A 17,875-nucleotide genomic window follows, 5' to 3' on the forward strand; every position below is an offset into this window, starting at 1 on the left:
ACCTTAAGTAATAAAATTAAGTTTCTGAGCCTGTAGAGCTGAGGCCTGGACTATGGACTCTTGTAAATCAACCAAAAGAAACGATACCTAGTGAGGACTCTTGATAGCTAGCTGGCGAGCTTTGTCTGGTGACCTCTAAGCCTCAGGAAATCTTTCTTTGAAGCATTTATAGTACTTATTACTTTCTAAACTAAGTAACATTAAAATAAATTATCTTCCCTGCCCCCTTTTTTGCATATTCTTAGCTTTGCAAGATCTTAGAATGAATGAAAGGGAATCTGACTCATTAATAGCTTCAATCTTCTCTAAGGGGTTGGGAATCCTGCTTTAAACTTTCTGATGGGTGATTATCTAACCACTGCCGGTATAATATAGTGAATTTGGAGTACTCATGGTCACTGGGTGATAGTTCTTTTTAGAAATTCTTACATTGAGGATAAGATAAAATCTCTTCTCTGGTGTTTGAGACATCATAGAGTTCTTTTTCAAAGCCCTTTGGAAAAGGAAGAGAACAAACACTTCAAAGTTTGAATGCCTTACACATTTTAAGTGTTTCACGTTTGTCGAATGAATGCATGAATTAATTAACGCATGGATGATTTAGTTGGTTCTGAAAAGCTTATTATATACTATTAACTTAGTAAGAACTGTGAGAACACGGAATTCCTTAGTGTCAGAATCCTTTAACACTGGAACATTATCTTTAGGAATAGATCCGATACCTATAAATTTTTCTTGAATAAAAATTCAGCTATGCTACATCTTATCCATTTTTTTTTCCCTCCAGAGAAAGCTGATAAATCAAGATTTTTCCCCCTCCTTTCTGTCCCACTGGGGTGGGGGTGGGGATAGGGAGTGAGGCATGAGAAGCAGTAGAGTATACTGGAAAGAGCATGGCCATTAGAATTAGACAGTCTTGGTTCAGATCCACTTCTATTTATTACGTGTCTGATCTTGGGCCATTAAGTTACTCTGAGTCTTAGTTTCTTCATTTCAAAAATGAAGATAATGCTTACTTGGCAAAGTTACTGTTTAGATTAAGTAAATTAAGGAGTAGAAAGCATGTAACACAGCAACTGGCTGATAGAATGAGCTTGATAATGGTAGCCATTACTCTTACATTTGGGCAACATTTCATAAAACATTTACCAGGAAAAAAAAGAATATTATGCTAATTTTGTTTTATTTACGTTTTAATAAGAAAATGCCAAAGCCAGGAAAGGATTATGATAAAGTTAGGAAATAAGGAGATTTGTAATAGCCAAGAGGTGAAAGCAACCCAGATGTCCATCAAGGGATAAATGGATAAAAAAAAATGTGTTATATACAAACAGTAGAATATTATTCAGCAATAAATAAGGAAAATTTTGACATATGCTACAATGTGGATGAACCTTGAGGACATTCTGCTGCGTGTAATAAGCCAGTCATAAAAAGACAAATACTGTATGATTCCACTTATATGAAATCTAAACTGGTCAAATTCATAGAAACAGAAGTATGGTGGGTTGCTAGGGAGGGAAAAAGGGGAAATGAGAGGCTGTTTAATGAGTATTTCAGATTTGAAAGATGAGAAAGTCTGGAGGTTTGCTGTACAACTATGTGAATAGAGTCAATACTACTGAACTGTACATTTAAAAATTAAATGTACATTTAAAAAACTACATTAAAAATTTTGTTATGTTTCTTTTACCATAATAATAATAATAATAATAATAATAATAATAATAATAAAGCAATGGTAAGGAGGAAAAAGTGAAGAAGTGAAGGTCTGGAAATTTGGAGAAAAGGCAAGGGTTGTAGTGACATTAAGAAATGAGCTACAGGGGCGCCTGGGTGGCTCAGTCGGTTAAGCGGCCGACTTTGGCTCAGGTCACGATCTCACGGTCCGTGAGTTCGAGCCCCGCGTCGGGCTCTGGGCTGACAGCTCAGAGCCTGGAGCCTGTTTCAGATTCTGTGTCTCCCTCTCTCTCTGCCCCTCCCCTGTTCATGCTCTGTCTCTCTCTGTCTCAAAAATAAATAAACGTTAAAAAAATTAAAAAAAAAAAAAGAAATGAGCTACAATAGATTTCATGATACTAAAAAAAAAAAAAACCACTCTAGTTTTTAAGACATTAGTAAAATAAAGATTTACATCACTGTATCTCATCTCTGCTCAAATTCATCAAATAAGCATTTCCTACTTAAGTTCAAGGCACAGTGCTAAATTACCGAGGACCAAAAAAGCCTAAGAAATAATTCTTGCCTTCAAGGAAATGGACAAGCATAAACAATTATTATAAAACATGGTAGGCAGAATTAAAGATAGATAAAGTACAGAGAATTTAATACAGATTATTATGGCAGAACAGATAAGACTTTCTGATAGGAATGGCATCTGAATTAGAAATCCACAAAGGTCTTCCAAGAAGCTTTCGTATCACAATCAAGCAGGAAGTTACGGAATGGGTGAAATAGGTAATAGGGATTAAGAGGTACAATCTTCTAGTTATACAATAATATAAGTCATGGGGATATAATGTACAACTATGGAATATAGTCAATAACATTGTAATAACTTTGTGTGGTGACATAAGGTAACTAGACCTATTGTGGTGGTCATTTCATAATGTATAAAAATATCAACTCCCTATGTTGTGCATCTGAAACTAAAAATTATAGTATGTCAAATATAATTCAATAAAAAACAAAACATTCTAACCCTGAGATTTATTAATAGATATTATGGTAAGAAATGATACTAGGAACTTTTTTCCCCAAGGAATTATATCCCCAAGTAATGAAAGGAAAGAAAGAGGGAAGAATATTAAGGATCTGGAGACAGAAAGACTTCCTCAATTTCTTCATCACTGCAGTTTCTATTTCTTAAATGAGCTCCTAATTTTCCTACTTCTGTGCCCTTGTTCACATCACTACTTTATTATTTGTTTATTTTTAAAAACATTTTTAACCATTTATTTTTTCCTATACAGCTTTGATTTTATTATTTATTTATTTACTTATTTATTTAATTTATTTTTAAAATTTACATTCAGGTTAGTTATCATATAGTGCAACAATGATTTCAGGAGTAGATTCCTTAATGCCCCTTACCCATTTAGCCCATCCCCTCTCCCACAGCCCCTCCCCGTAACCCTTTGTTTGTTCTCCATATTTAAGAGTCTCTTATGTTTTGCCCCCTCCGTTTTTATTTTTGCTTCCGTTCCCTTATGTTCATCTGTTTTGTCTCTTAAAGTCCTCATATGAGTGAAGTCATATGATATTGGTCTTTCTCTGACTAATTTCGCTTAACATAATACCCTCTAGTTCCATCCACGTAGTTGAAAACGGCAAGATTTCATTCTTTTTGATTGCTGAGTAATACTCCATTGTATATATATATACATCTTCTTTATCCATTCATCCATCGATGGACATTTGGGCTCTTTCCATACTTTGGCTATTGTCGATTGTGCTGTAATAAATATTGGGGTGCATGTGTCCCTTCAAAACAGCACACCTGTATCCCTTGGATAAATACCTAGTAGTGCAATTGCTGGGTTGTAGGGTAGTTCTTTTTTTAATTTTTTGAGGAACCTCCATACTGTTTTCCAGAGTGGCTGCACCAATTTGCATTCCCACCAGCAGTGCAAAAGAGATCCTCTTTCTCCACATCCTTGCCAACACCTGTTGTTGCCTGAGTTGTTACTGTTAGCCATTCTGACAGGTGTGAGGTGATATCTCATTGTGGTTTTGATTTGTATTTCCCTGATGATGAATGATGTTGAGCATTTTTTCATGTGTTGGCTGGCCATCTGGAGGTCTTCTTTGGAGAAGGGTCTATTCATGTCTTTTGCCCATTTCTTCACTGGAATATTTGTTTTTTGGGTGGTGAGTTTGAGAAGTTCTTTAGATTTTGGATACTAACCCTTTATCTGATATGTCGTTTGCAAATACCTTCTCCCATTCTGTCAGTTGCCTTTCAGTTTTGCTGATTGTTTCCTTCGCTGTGCAGAAGCTTTTTATTTTGATGAGGTCCCAACAGTTCATTTTTACTCCTATTTTTCTTGCCTCCAGAGACATGTTGAGTAAGAAGTTGCTGCGGGCAAGATCAAAGAGGTTTTGCCTGCTTTCTCCTCGAAGATTTTGATGGCTTCCTGTCTTACATTGAAGTCTTTCATCCATTTTGAGTTTATTTTTGTGAATGGTGTAAGAAAGTGGTCCAAGCTCATTCTTCTGCATGTCACTGTCCAGTCTTCCCAGCATCACTTGCTGAAGAGACTGTCTTTATTTCATTGGATATTCTTTCCTGCTTTGTCAAAGATTAGTTGGCCATTCGTTTGTGGGCCCATTTCTCGGTTTTCTATTCTGTTCCATTGATCTGAGTGTCTATTTTTGTGCCATCACATCATTACTTTAACTTGGGTAATCAATCAGTATCCCTTTATATTAAAATATCATATAATAATGGATTGACTAAAATAAATTATAAAATGCTTTTAGATTAATAATTAGAATTGAACATAAGACATTTTCTATCATTTTAGAAGGAAACAAATTATGTCTATGAATTAATATAGTTTTAATGAATCATATAAGTACTCTGGATTTTACATGCATGCCTAAGAAAGGTCATATTCACAAACCTTTGTTGCAGAAGGTAGTATATTAGAAGATGTTTAACTAAATGAAACAAAGAGGGGAGATGAGATTAGGGTCTTCAGGTCGATGATAGATTTATAAGTATATACTATTATCAAAGGCTTTTTCTGTTCTCTCACTCACCTAACAGTCTGCACTATTGTGATTTTCAAAGAACACATTGAACAGATGGTACTTGTGTTTCACATCTACAGAAATCAACATCAGTATCACTGGTTCCTCACTAGGAAATAGGGAGGGACTTTGCTACCCCAGAGGACAGAGACGGTTCTGCTTAACACAACTGGGGGTGGTGGTGCTACTGTCATCTAGTGGCAGAGGCCAGAGATGCTGCCGAACATCTCATAATGCAGAGAACTGCCCCCACCAACTCCACCCGGAACGAAGAATTATCCAGCCACTATGTTCAACACTGGTTGAGAAAACCTGATTTATAAAAACATATTTTTCTTTTCTTTCTCTATTTCCCTCCTTCCCCTTCTTCTTTATGTTTTATCTCTTGAATGAGAAATGGGACATATTTTGTATCAAGAAAAAGAGAAAGTATTATTCATTTTTTTTTCTCACTGACTAGAAATTGGGTCCATACTGCATCTGAATCAGCACCGTTTAGACCAATGTACCAAGAGACTTTCTACCAAATTCTTACTTGACCAACGGAGTAACAGATTTTCTACTAGACTTTATTGATTAATGATCATATTATAAGGAAAAACAGAGCCCAAAGAAATAGTCGGCAATTCATATTCGCCTACATGATATTTGACCACCGTCACTGGGCATTTGAAGTGTCTTCTAATAGATTTCACAAATGATTCTTAATTTTAAAAACGTAATGTGTCTTGGTATTTGTGTTACGACATTTAAGCCTAGTATTTATATATTTAGAAAAAAGCTCCAAAATGTAAATCATAAGAGTATATGATATTTATTTTGTAACACAATAGATAAAACCAAATACAAAGTGGACTACTGTCTGCACGTTATACATTTTGATTCTTAGGCTGAAATCTCTTAATTTAACATTCGCTTAAAATAAGCTTTGGTTATTTAAAAAAAAAATGTCAAGTCCATGATTAAGATAAAGTTTTTGCTCATCAGAGAAAGAACTTCAGGAGTAAATAATGATACAGCAAATCCATCCAAAACACTAGGTCTTCATCTTTTGTTTCTTAGACCACTCAGGTGCTTCTTTTTTGGTCTGTTAAAAACAAAAAAACCAAAAATCAAGTAAAATGCTTATAAGGAAAATAAGAGAGGCCATTCAGAGAACCAAGTACCTATATATACTGGGGCTTTGTGTGTAAAATTGCAGGAAATAATTGCTTTTCTTAATTCGGAAGGATACTCAAAGGCAAAGGTTCAGAAATAATTTCTCATCTGGTAGGTCTGTAGAAAAAACACACATCTGTGTTTTCTGGCTCAAGGCTTGTACATAACACACACATAGGTAAGTATTTATGAATTGATTTTATTTTCAAAGAGAATTACAAAAAATCAAGGACATGGCTCTTTTCATTTGTCTTATGCATCTATATATGGATATTTATCCACTCGATGGATATTTACTGAAGGATTAGTGGGGCCAAATCACTGTACTTTGAGCTTCTGAATTGCAAAGTATTTGCCAGAGTACTTCTTAAGCTTTACTGCTCAATTGTTTCAATCTAAAAAGCATCTGGCTGTACAGAGTAGTAACAAAAAAGCAGGGGAGGTTGACTGTTACAGAATAAAGCACTCAGAACCCTGTATACATAAGGCACTGATTCCGATCAAAACATCCTATTTTATACAATATTACAATAAGTATACAGTGTACTTCTTTCCCACTTAGATCTGCTTCAAAGTAAGAAGGACCATATTCCTAAATATAGATACATATGTGTAGGCACATAGATTAGTATGATAGCTTATGATTTTATCTTTTTTATATTGTTTTATGTTCCATAGCAGATGTACACAATGTTGGAAGTGACATCAATGATCAACTCCTCTTGACCTTATCTATGCCATTGGCCAGGTTCAATGACCACCAAATAAATCGGTGGACCCTCCTCCACCCCCGTTTTACACTGTGGCTCTAATGAGCTATAGATACTTTCACAGGATGGTTCCTACAGGTGACTAAAATTCAGTCTGTCAAAATGAACTCCCCCATTCCTCCATCGTCTCTGTCTTGGTGAACAGTATCATACTTTGCTCAATCATTGAAACCAGAAATATTTGATTCTTCTTCATCCTAGATTTCTCCTTTTCACTGACTACACCCATTATAAACAGGCTAAAACTTAACTTTTATTGAATACCTTTTTAACTTATTCTGTTCCTATCTTGACCTCACTGGGCCGTCATTGTTTCTAGCTTAATTCCTGTATGACCTCCTAATTCTGATTTGGCTCTCTCTTGTGTTCAATTAATTGTCCACAATCCTTCTAACCTTAGTTTTCTAAAATGTAAATCTGTATTAAAACACTGCAGTATTTCCTTCATTAAAACAAAGTTCAAAGTCCTTAGTACTAAAGGTGAAAGAGGGGTTCCTGGCTGGCTCAGTCGGTAGAGCATGTAACTCTTGATCTCAGGGTCTTGAGTTCAAGCCCCACGTTGGCCATGGAGCCTACTAAAAAAAAAAAAAAAAAAAAGAATAAGGGGATCCTGGATGGCTCAGTTGGTTAAGCATCTGATGTTGGCTCCGGTCATGATCTCCAGTCCTCGAGTTCGAGCCCACATTGGGCTCTCTGCTCTCAGCAAAGACAACCTCAAATACTTTCTGCGGGAACCCATCAACATCACAGTATCTATTCTTTTTTTTAAATTCCCATAGAACTTAGTATTTTCTTTACTTTAAAGTAGTCCACCCGATTTCATCTATATCAAAATGATCAAATCTTCTATAATGTTAAGCATGGGTTCTTGCATATAGTCAGGAAGAACTTGTTGAACTGAATTGTACTTACATGAACATTTTTTTTTGTCTTCCAGGTGACCACATGTAGCCTTCTAAATCACTTCTACGGAGAGAGTCATGTGCTCATATAAGCATTATGTATAAATTACATAAACTTACCTTACCATTCAGCAGATGCTAGCCATTGAGATAACCAATCTAAGTTAAGATCTGAACCCTACCACAAACTCATAATTTGGAAACTACATACACTATGTACTGTTGCTACCCATTTTTTTTTTAAAGTTATTTATTTATTTTGAGAGAGACAGAAAGAGAGAGAAATAGAGAGTGAGTGGGGGAGGGGCACAGAGAAGGAGAGAGAATGCCAGTCAGGTTCCAAACTATCAGTGCAGAGCCTGATGTGGGACTCAAACTCATGAACTGTGAGATCATAAACTGAGCCAAAGTCGGACGCTTAACTGACTGAGCCACCCAGGTGCCCCTGGTGCTACCCATTCTTATTATGTTCCCTGCCCTCCCTAGAGCCTAAGGCTCTATATTGTTTCAATGCTTACAATCTGCGTGGAGAAGAGACTAAGAGCAGGATTGCTCATATCTGCATTTTTATTAAGAAAATAGTGACAATGGTATGAATCCTGAGTAAAGATGCTGGTTTGGAAAAGGATGGTAGCAGAAAACTAGCAAAAGGTAGTCCCGTGCGTCTCTGGAAGGAAAAAAGAAAGTTGCTTCAAAGAGGATTAGAATAGCTCCAGTTTTCTTCTAGAAAGGAGATAGGTAAGGCTAGAGAAAAGGGGTAGCACAGCTAAAAGCTACATTGAGAGAGAAAGTAGATGATTAGTGGGAATGAATGGGGTGTTTGTGAATGACAGGGACTGAAATGGTGCCGCCTGTTGCAGAAGTGGCACTAACCACAATGTGGGGACTAACCACAGACTTGGGAGCTGCCTCTTTCACTCTCCCTGTCCTTTTAGTTTTAACACTGAAGTTTCCCACACAGTAGAGTTTTAACAGCAAAGAAGATAAGTAAATCAGGAAGGCACATAACCGTTTTTTTTTTTTTTAAGTCCTCAACGAGCAAATATTTGAGAGTATCAGCTCTGTTCATGAGCTGTGCAAGGCAATGGAAACACAGCTCCTATCTTTAAAGCATTTATTGCTTCTCGGCCTTTTGGCTAAGATCAAGTGTTCTATCCTTAAAGCATTTACATTCTGTGGTTCAATCTAGTCTTTGTTAGTGCATTAAATGCCTGAAAAACAACTTTGCCATATCTGCGATTTCGATGGCCAGCACTTGTCCATAAAATGCACCTTTTGGGGCTGTCTTCTTATATATCACGTGAGCACTGCAAAACATTCATTTGAATATAATAGCATATAAAGAAAAATGCTGCAAGCTCTTATTCTTCCTTTTCTTCTGTATCACAGCTGTACCTCCACCCCATTGCCCAGGCAGAAGTAGTTCTGTGTGTTTTCCTCATACAAAAATATGCGTATATGAACACACATCCATCCATCTATCCAGCATTAAATCTGATATCAGGGAAAAATACCAATAGCAAATAATTTCAGCCAAAGGATCTAGAAGCAAGTTAGAAATGTTTCCATTTTTGAGGGCACCTGCATGGCTCAGTCGGTCAAGTGTCCCACTTCGGCTCAGGTCATGATCTCACGGTTCATGAGTTCGAGCCACACTTTGGGCTCAGTGTGGACAGCTCAGAGCCTAGAGCCTGGAGCCTGCTTCAGATTCTGTGTCTCCCTCTCTCTCTGCCCGTCCCCCACTCACACTGTGTCTCTCTGTCAAAAATAAATAAACATTAAAAAAATTAAAAAAGAAAAAAGAAATGTTTCCAATTTTATGGGCTGCTTGGGTGGCTCAGTCAGGTAAGCATCCAACTCTTGATTTCAGCTCAGGTCATGATCTTACAGTATAGTATGTGAGATCGAGCCCCACATCAGCTGCACGCAGAGCCTGCCTGGGATTTCCTTTCTGCCCCTCCCGTGTATGTGTGCATGTTCTCTATCAAATTAAATAAGTAAACATTAAAAGAAAGAAAAATTTCCATTTTTGCTATAAAACTAAGATTATTAAATAATTAAAACTTATTTTCAAATATTTGCATCATAAATTCCTTATTAACAATATCAGAGAAGATACAAGAAAAATATTGGTATGGAAAATTAAAAATATTCAAATAGCAACTGTAAAAATTACAATGCCAAAAAAGAATCACAGCATGTTGGTATACAAGATGTCCAGGGGTGCCCAAGTGGCTTAGTCGGTTCAGTGTCCGACTCCAGGTTTTGGCTCAGGTCAAGATCTCACGGTTTGTGAGTTTGAGCCCCATGTCAGGCTCCGCACTGGGTATGGAGCCTGGTTAAAATTCTCTCTCTCCTTCTCCCTCTGCCCCTCTCCCCTGTTCACATTCTCTCTCTCTCAAAATAAATAAACATTAAAAAAAAAAAATGTCCAGACTTCATCTCATATGATCTCCTCCCTAATTTTATAGACAAGAACCAGCTCAGAGTGTTTAAATGGTTTGCTCCTGGTTACCCAGTCAATTCACATGAGCAATTTTGCATTAGCACAAGGCCTTGATGCGACTGGTTTACAGTATTAGCTTTCAGTTTTCATTAGGGTATAGCTGAGGTCATACCTTGTTTTTGTTTTTGTTTTTGTTTTAAACTCATGGCCCTGAGATCAAGAGTTATATGCTCTATGGACTGAGCCAGCCAGGTGCCCCTGAACTATACTTCTGACAATTTTTCCCTTATTATAAAAGAAATTAAGTTTATCATAACCCCCCTAGAAAACACAGATAGGGAAAAAGAAGGAAATAAAACTCACCCAGTTAATACTTTATATTTTGAATCTTCTTAATTTTGTTCTCATTGCATAACCTTATTTTGAGGTACTGGAGAAATTTTACTGTTAATTATACACTGGGTACAGTCAAGATATCAGAATCATTATCATCCAAAGTGAGAAATATAGGAGATCAGGGTTAGAAGGAAGAGTTCATTGCTTGGAACAGAGAAGGGTCAGAAAAGCAGATCAGAGGGCGTGATAGGCTTTAAGTATTTGGCAGTATCTCGTGGTTTTCATCTGACCTTACTTTTCCCATCAACATCTATCAGTCAGTTTGTTCTTTTCTTACAGATTATAATATAATAGACATATCATATCGTCTGCCATGATCTTAGCCCACTTTCGGAGCCACGGTGCTTTGGAATAAATAGCTGTAGGCAGCTTTATTTGGTACCATGTGATCCCTGCTCACTAGTACGAGTGGCCATTCAATAGGCTGACTAATAACCTTAACAAGTCTCACCACAAAGGGGTATTACCCAACAAAAATAAGTTGCACCAATCAGATTCTTGTTTTTGGAACTTACAGAGAGAACTAAGTTATAACAGAGTAGATCTGAGAAGGAAACATGTCTCAAGACAAGGGGCCAAGTGCAAGTTGATGAGGAAGTGGAAACTATGAGTAAGCAGAAATTGGGAGAGAAACAAAGAGAAGCTGGTGTGCTAGCAGAGGAAAAGATCCCAGGACACAGCTGCGGAAATCCGGAAATCCGTATAGCTGTCTCGTTTCCTGGCTGGTCAATATAGGCTTCCTGTTTTCTCTCTCCTGTTAGCACAGCCTCCATTACTGCCACATGAATCCTTACAGTAATTATCCCTTATTTTATCTAAATTGTAACTCTGTCATTTTTTTTTAAAAGGATGTTGCACCAAGTAATCACCATATCTCATTGATCTTGAGCATTATCTGAATGTATACAGAAGTAGCTTAGATCAGAAACTCCTATACTTGACTAATTCTTACAATCATCTAGTTTTAAGTTTTAAAAAATGAAATTCTGGGGACTCACTAAATCAGAGTATCATATAGAAAATCTGTCTGGTTTTTGGTTTCTGTTCCGATGGTAAAAATCACATTTCTTCTGAGAAATTAAAGGATGGAAAACGATGTTGAAGTGTAATATTTAATAATGTTAATCCTGTTTGATTCTGTTGTCTTTTTATTCTTATTTTTATTTGTTAAAACACCATTTTCAGTATTTTCTGTATTATCAATCCAAAGTTTTCTGATTTTTTGTTCTCTGAATGATTTCTGTGCCTGTACATTTCTACCTAATGTATTTCAGTTTACATTAATATAATTGGTTTTATACTTTACAAAGAACGTCTTCGAGCAAAATATACTAATTTACAAATAAGAGGGGGCAGGTGATATTCTGCATTCCTTTTTATTCTTAAATAAATTAAAAAATTATACAAAATGTCTCCCTGATTCTCCTAGAAGTCCTGGAGGCTGAAGGAGGTAAATGCTACATTGAGGCTAATTTCTGGGCAAGTCCAATATATTAACTAAAAATATAAAACCCCACTATCAGCTGTAAGGTAGGTAACACATACATTCAGAAGTGGGATTCATACAGCTCTCTCTCGAGGCCTTTTAATAAAACGATTAAAAGTAGTTTAAAACCAATATGAATAAGAGGCAAGAAATTTAAAATATAGTTATGAAAATCAGAGATATTAAAATTCTAAGTTAATTTCGATTGTACTTACAAAGAGTGTTGGTTTGGGTATAAATATATTGTCTTCATGTTCTCTAGGCACATTTAAAATCTTTGATTTATGATCTTCTGTCATATTTTTTGCTTCTGTTTTAGTAAGAAGTAACTGGTCCTCAGAACGCTTACTGCGCATATTGGTGACAATCTGTTTCATTGCTGCCAATTCCTGTTGATAAATGAAGATAGAACATAAATGGCAAGAATGATCTTAGCAAGCAGACTAATCATGACTGATGTTAAAACATAACATGCCCATGTACAATGATGCACATAATAATCGATTAGTATCAATATTTTTAGTATAGTAAGTGATAAATCGGTAATTCCATACTCTAGTGGGTTCCTGATATTTCTGCATATTGGAATCACCTGTGGCACTTCAAAAACTATTGATTCCTGTGCCCCACTCACCCAGAGATTGTGAGTAACTGGGCTGGGATATGGCCTCAGCTTTGGAATTTTCTAAAGCTCTCCAAGTGATTCTAACAGACAAATTTGGGAACCGCTTACATTGCCATGTTCCACTGCAGTTTTTCTATACCTGTTTGGTGAGTAGATGAGTTAGGTACTTAAGTTTTTCTCTTCTGCCTCTTCAATTATCCCATTTCTTTTTGATGCCTTATATGAAGAAGGTAAAGGAAAAAGAATGCAAAACTTTTTTTCTTGCCTACTAATCACCAGTTCAAACCTTAAGTTCCATACAATTTCAGGATTTCTTAAACTGTACCATTCATTCCCTCTTCTTTTACAAATGAAAACTGGAGTTGGCTTTAGCAGTGGCTGCTTGAACTATGAATTAATTATGCTGAACCTCTTAAGTAAGAGCACAGATCACAATTTTCAGTCCTTTCCTCTTCCAAGTCTATTTTGTCTTTTATGTCTCCCCACACTCAAACCTTCAGCATCTAACACTAATTAGTGGATATTTATGATTAATTACTAAATTCGTTCAATGAAACACAAGCATTTGGAGGACAGACTAAACTTTTCTTTACCTTACTATCCGTAGAATAATGGTGGGCTGTGCTGGAAATAATTTTTTCCTATTATTTTATTTCATTTTCATGCCAAGACGTAAGAGTTATGGAGGCGGAGAGATGTTCTGCTCCCTTCTACTAATCTGTTTATAGACATCAGCTCTGTGTCAGAGCAAGTTCCTACAGGCCTTCCCCCCCGCCTGGCTGTCACTAGTTCTATTTAGAACCATCTAGCTTGAGTGAGTATTTTAAAACATAGCTGTTGAGTTCAAGCCACCGAGCCTTAATAAATCTTAGGGCCAACAGAGGAGCTGGAAGAAATGGTGCCAGAATCCTTTTTCTCCTTTCTGCAGTACTGGGGTTGGCTTGGCCGCTGCACATGAAATGTGTATACCTTCAGACACTGCCAATCTGATAGAATATTATTTGAGCCTTTGGAGGGCTCTTTTTGCTTTCAAGATTATTTCATTTATATGTTCCCTAGAGTGAAGTACCTAATCACTGATTTGATGTTAAACATGTCTGGTATTATGGTAGATTTTAGCTCGTGTTCTACTTTCCATGGTAAGTAGAAGGGAAAGGGGAGATGATGGACTCTCAGCCTATCAAAGGAAAACTTTCTATCTGAAAGAACCTAAATTTACTTGCCATAACTTTTGTATCATAGCGTGAAGGTAAAATAATAGGAAAAATAAGCTTTAATACAACCTACTACTAGTCTCCAGATTAACACAATAAAGAGGATCATTCATATTTGCTGGGGAAGGGGACAGGGAGGGCAACGAGGATGAGGAGGGAGAACAGGAAGGAGTTGCAGGTATACTAGGCAGAGGGCTTTGGCTCCTAGGTGCCCTAGAGGAGCCATAATTTGGTTTCTCTTGGGCTTCCTTCTGCCGCCGGTATAGGAGCAGTTACAGGAAGCAGCTCATTCCTGATGCTGGTCAAGAGACAGAAGGGAAATCATATGTCGTTGCTTTATCCACACAAGGACCACTCAATTTATGGTGCTGTCATAGTCTACCTTTGTTCATCTGATTGCATTAAACAATGTTAGCATGGTTTCTGAAATCTAGATAAAGAACACTTTTTAAGCAACACAGTTCTGTAAAAATCCTATTAAGATGATATAGCTACAATGGATACCAAAAGAACATGTAGAAAAATTTTGTTCAGTTTTATTATGTTTGGTCATAAATGATCCACCCCTTTTATACCAATGGTAAATTTGGGGAAAGAAAATTCCACTTTAACATCACATACGATCTAGAATAACATCATCTACTGAACACATAGAAAAGCAAGCACATGTACTGGAAATATTTTAGTTAGGTTAGAAGTCAAAGACACATCTATTCCTGACTCTGTTATTAACTATGTAAATTTAGGCAATCTGTTCATTCTGTTCAATGAACTTCAGTTTCCTAATTGATAATATCTACGCTTGTGTTACTTTTTTGGATATTTGCCAGTTGGATAAGTGAATGTGTTTATTTAGCATTTCTTCTGTTGGGAGGTTAAGCAGCTTCTCCTATATTTAAAGGTATTTCCTTTTCTGTTGATATCCTTGGCCCATTTTTCTCCCAGATGATTGGTCATTTTCTTCTGCATTTCAAGGAGCTCTCTATATGTTAGAGCCCTTTGTAGTATGAGTGGCAGTTTTTCTTCCCCCTTGTTTATATTTTGACTATGTTTACACTTAAAAATTTTTTTTTTGCTATGCAGAACTTTCTGATTCTGATGTAGCTGAATATATCAATCTCTCATTGTACAGCCTTCTCTGTGTTTTCTTCTTCCATTTTCCTCAAGATAGTTTTATGGTTTTTCTTTTCCTTTTCAAACATTTAGACCTCTAATCTGTTTGAAGTTTATCCTAGCTTATGGTGAACGGTGTGGATTCAACATCTTTCCCCCATAGCTATTCTATAATAACATTATATGTTCACCCACTTCAGATGCTTATCTTTATCATATACTAAATTTTCATATAAGTATGTGATTTACTTCTGGACTTTTAAACTCTATACCAATAGTCTGTCAATTCATGCCCCCATGTCACACTGTTATAATGTTTAATGATTAAAGTATTTTTAGGGCTATAGTCATAGAAATAGGGGTGGAATTATGTTAAATTACAAGAAAAACTTAGAAAGAACGGACTTATATAATACTGAGTCTTCCTAACCATGGCAATATTTTAATATATTTTTCACCTACATTTTTGGCATAAATTGTCATGACTTATTTAGTTGTTACTATTACAAGTAACTGGTTATAGTTGTGAGATTCCAATTCTTAGACTGACAAAACGAAAATAAACAAACCAACATAACGTACACGAGCTAGAAAACTTGCTTGTCACTACAAAACAGAATCCTTTGGTGAGATGAAGTCACCTTGAGATCTTCTGGTTTGTTCCTGATCTGCTTTGGTTCTCACCATGTTCTTGCCTGGCTCCTGATCGCTGGCTCCGTCTCCTATTTAAGATTCTGCTCTTATTGTTTGGACTTGACTTTGGCATTTCATTTCTCTAGCTTTTGATTCTGCTTTTCTCTGCTCTACAACTGTCCTTTTCTGACTGGTCAGTAGGGTTATTTGTACTACTATGTAATGATTTACAAATACTGTTCACTGTAGAGCAGAGCGTATGATTAGATCCACAGGAAGGGAACCTCTGATGTTCAAAGGAGAATGTTTCAAGTATCATGTTCAACTGAATTCTTTTTTCTTATACTGCATCTATTGCTCAAAATCATATCATTTACTTGTCCTGTTTGGACTCTGATGTTTTTACAGATATTTCCCTCCCTCTTCTAGAGTTCCTGCCTTTTATTTTTTTTCCTCATTGATGGAAACAATATATACGTTTCTCCATCTTTCCTAAGATTATCTAGTTTCTTAATAATGCTATTAACTGGACTCAATTTTGTACTGACTGCTTTTAAGACTGATGCACAGTTGTTATCCTGAAATTTCTTTTTATTACTTTATTTCTTTATTATTTATCTTGGCAAGTTCCAGTATTTCTTGTACTTCTCTCTCTCTTTGTTATTTGATGGCACACAATCTGGTAGTTTTCTGAGAAGTTACTGTGGAAGAAAATATTGTACTTTTCTTTAGGACTTGCATGGTATTACTTCTTTGTTTCCTAAAGTCAAGTTTCTGGGGCACCTGGGTGCCTCAGTCAGTTAAGCATCCAACTTCAGCTCAGGTCATAATCTTGCGGTTTGTGGGTTCGGGCCCCGTGTTGGGCTCTGTGCTGACAGCTCAGAGCCTGGAGCCCCTCTGGATTCTGTGTCTCCCTCTCTCTCTGCCCCTCCCTGACTTGCTCTCTGTCTTTCTCTCTCAAAAATAATAAATATTTTAAAAAATTGAAAAAAAAATAAAGTCGAGTTTCTGAGAACTATGATGCCAAGCTGATTTCCTATTTCTTTGTAGGTATTTTCTTTCTCTGGAATATTCTATGTTGTTTAACTTTTCTCTGCTAGTTTCCATCTTTTTTCCTTTTTCTAAATTTTAGGAGAGCTTGTTGACTTTTCCTCACATCCTGTCCTGGCATTTTTACTTACTTATAATAATTTCATGACTTTTAATTTAGCAATTTTGAAAATATCACCGTTTTTTTTTGTTCACTGTTTCTTATTTTATGGAAATACTACTTTCTCAAATCTTTCTGAAAAAACTAATTATAGCTACTTTGTAAGTTCTTTTCTGCTATGGAATTTTGTTTTTGTTTTCTTTGGAGAACAGGGTCAGTTTCTCTGTTGATTGTGATTTTTTTTTTGTATTAAAATGTTTTAAATAAATGTTTTATACTATTTTTGAGAGAGAGACAGAGCGCAAGCAGGGTAGGGACAGAGAGAGAGGGAGACAAAGATTTCAAAGAAGGCTCCAGGTTCTGACTGTCAGCACAGAGCCCAACACAGGGCCCAAACCCATGAATCGTGAGATCATGACTTGAGCCGAAGTCTGACGCTTAACCAACTGAGCCACCCAGGAGCCCCTGTTTATTGTAATTTTTTCCCCTCTTATGCTAATTATTTTCTTTCCGTTTCTGACAGTCTTTGGTGTGTGTTCCAATTTATGAACAAAGAGCCACATTAAAAGTTTTCTTTTTGTTTTTTTTGTTTCACTCATATGAATGAGACAGTTGAGTACAATCTCTATGTGGATGAGAGAAACTGTTTAGTAAGCTTCACTTGAAGGTCCTCGTGCAGAAAGTAGGTGCTCTTCTCCAAAATGACAAAACGTAGAGTGCCCTAATCTAGAGTCCCTTATTTTGGCAGGTTTAGCCTCTTCTTGGCAAATGTTCCATTAATTTAGAAAGCCATTTCTCAAAATATTTTTAAAAAATTCCTGTTTTTAAAAATGCTATTACTTGTTCATGGAAAAGTTAAAATACTGTAAAAGTGCCATGCCCCAATCCTCTTTCCCTTAAATCACTCGTTTGAGACCTTTAAATACTAATCTATAACATGGTCTGATTTATAATAATATTCATTAATTCTGATATACTCTTACACTGATTTCCAAAAAGTGAACAGTATTTACGTTAAAATCTAGTATATCAGATACATAAAAAAATTACAGTAACTTCAGAATGAATGAACCATTCTTTAAAATTAACAACTCCAGAACTGCATCTGGCTGAACAATTGAGACTTAGGGTAAAACTGAAATAAAATGAAACAATACAAACCACACTGAAGTGAAATAATTACTGTTCAAAATGGAAGAATTAAGGGCAAGGACATTCTTATAAAAC

General features: G+C 36.2%; 1 protein-coding gene across 4 annotated transcripts in view; it reads right to left on the reverse strand.

Annotated features, from left to right (window-relative positions):
* Positions 1-5,546: 5,546 nt before the first annotated feature.
* PIBF1 (progesterone immunomodulatory binding factor 1) overlaps positions 5,547-17,875 on the reverse strand; it is a 201,878-nt gene continuing 189,549 nt past the window's right edge. For 3 of the 4 annotated variants that reach the window (XM_019437172.2, XM_019437173.2, XM_053898793.1), the window contains exons 17-18: positions 12,129-12,302; positions 5,547-5,842 (exon numbers count right to left, since the gene is read on the reverse strand). In XM_019437172.2, coding sequence (XP_019292717.2) covers positions 5,792-5,842; positions 12,129-12,302 — 225 coding nt within the window. In that variant the 3' untranslated portion in view covers positions 5,547-5,791. Of the gene's footprint in view, positions 5,843-12,128; positions 12,303-12,677; positions 12,755-17,875 lie in introns of those variants that run through there. The other variant, XM_019437174.2, reaches the window with a different exon arrangement.

The sequence above is a fragment of the Panthera pardus genome, unplaced genomic scaffold, assembly GCF_024362965.1.
Source record: "Panthera pardus isolate Hobbes unplaced genomic scaffold, ASM2436296v1 HiC_scaffold_1, whole genome shotgun sequence".
NCBI classification, from domain to species: Eukaryota; Metazoa; Chordata; class Mammalia; order Carnivora; family Felidae; genus Panthera; species Panthera pardus.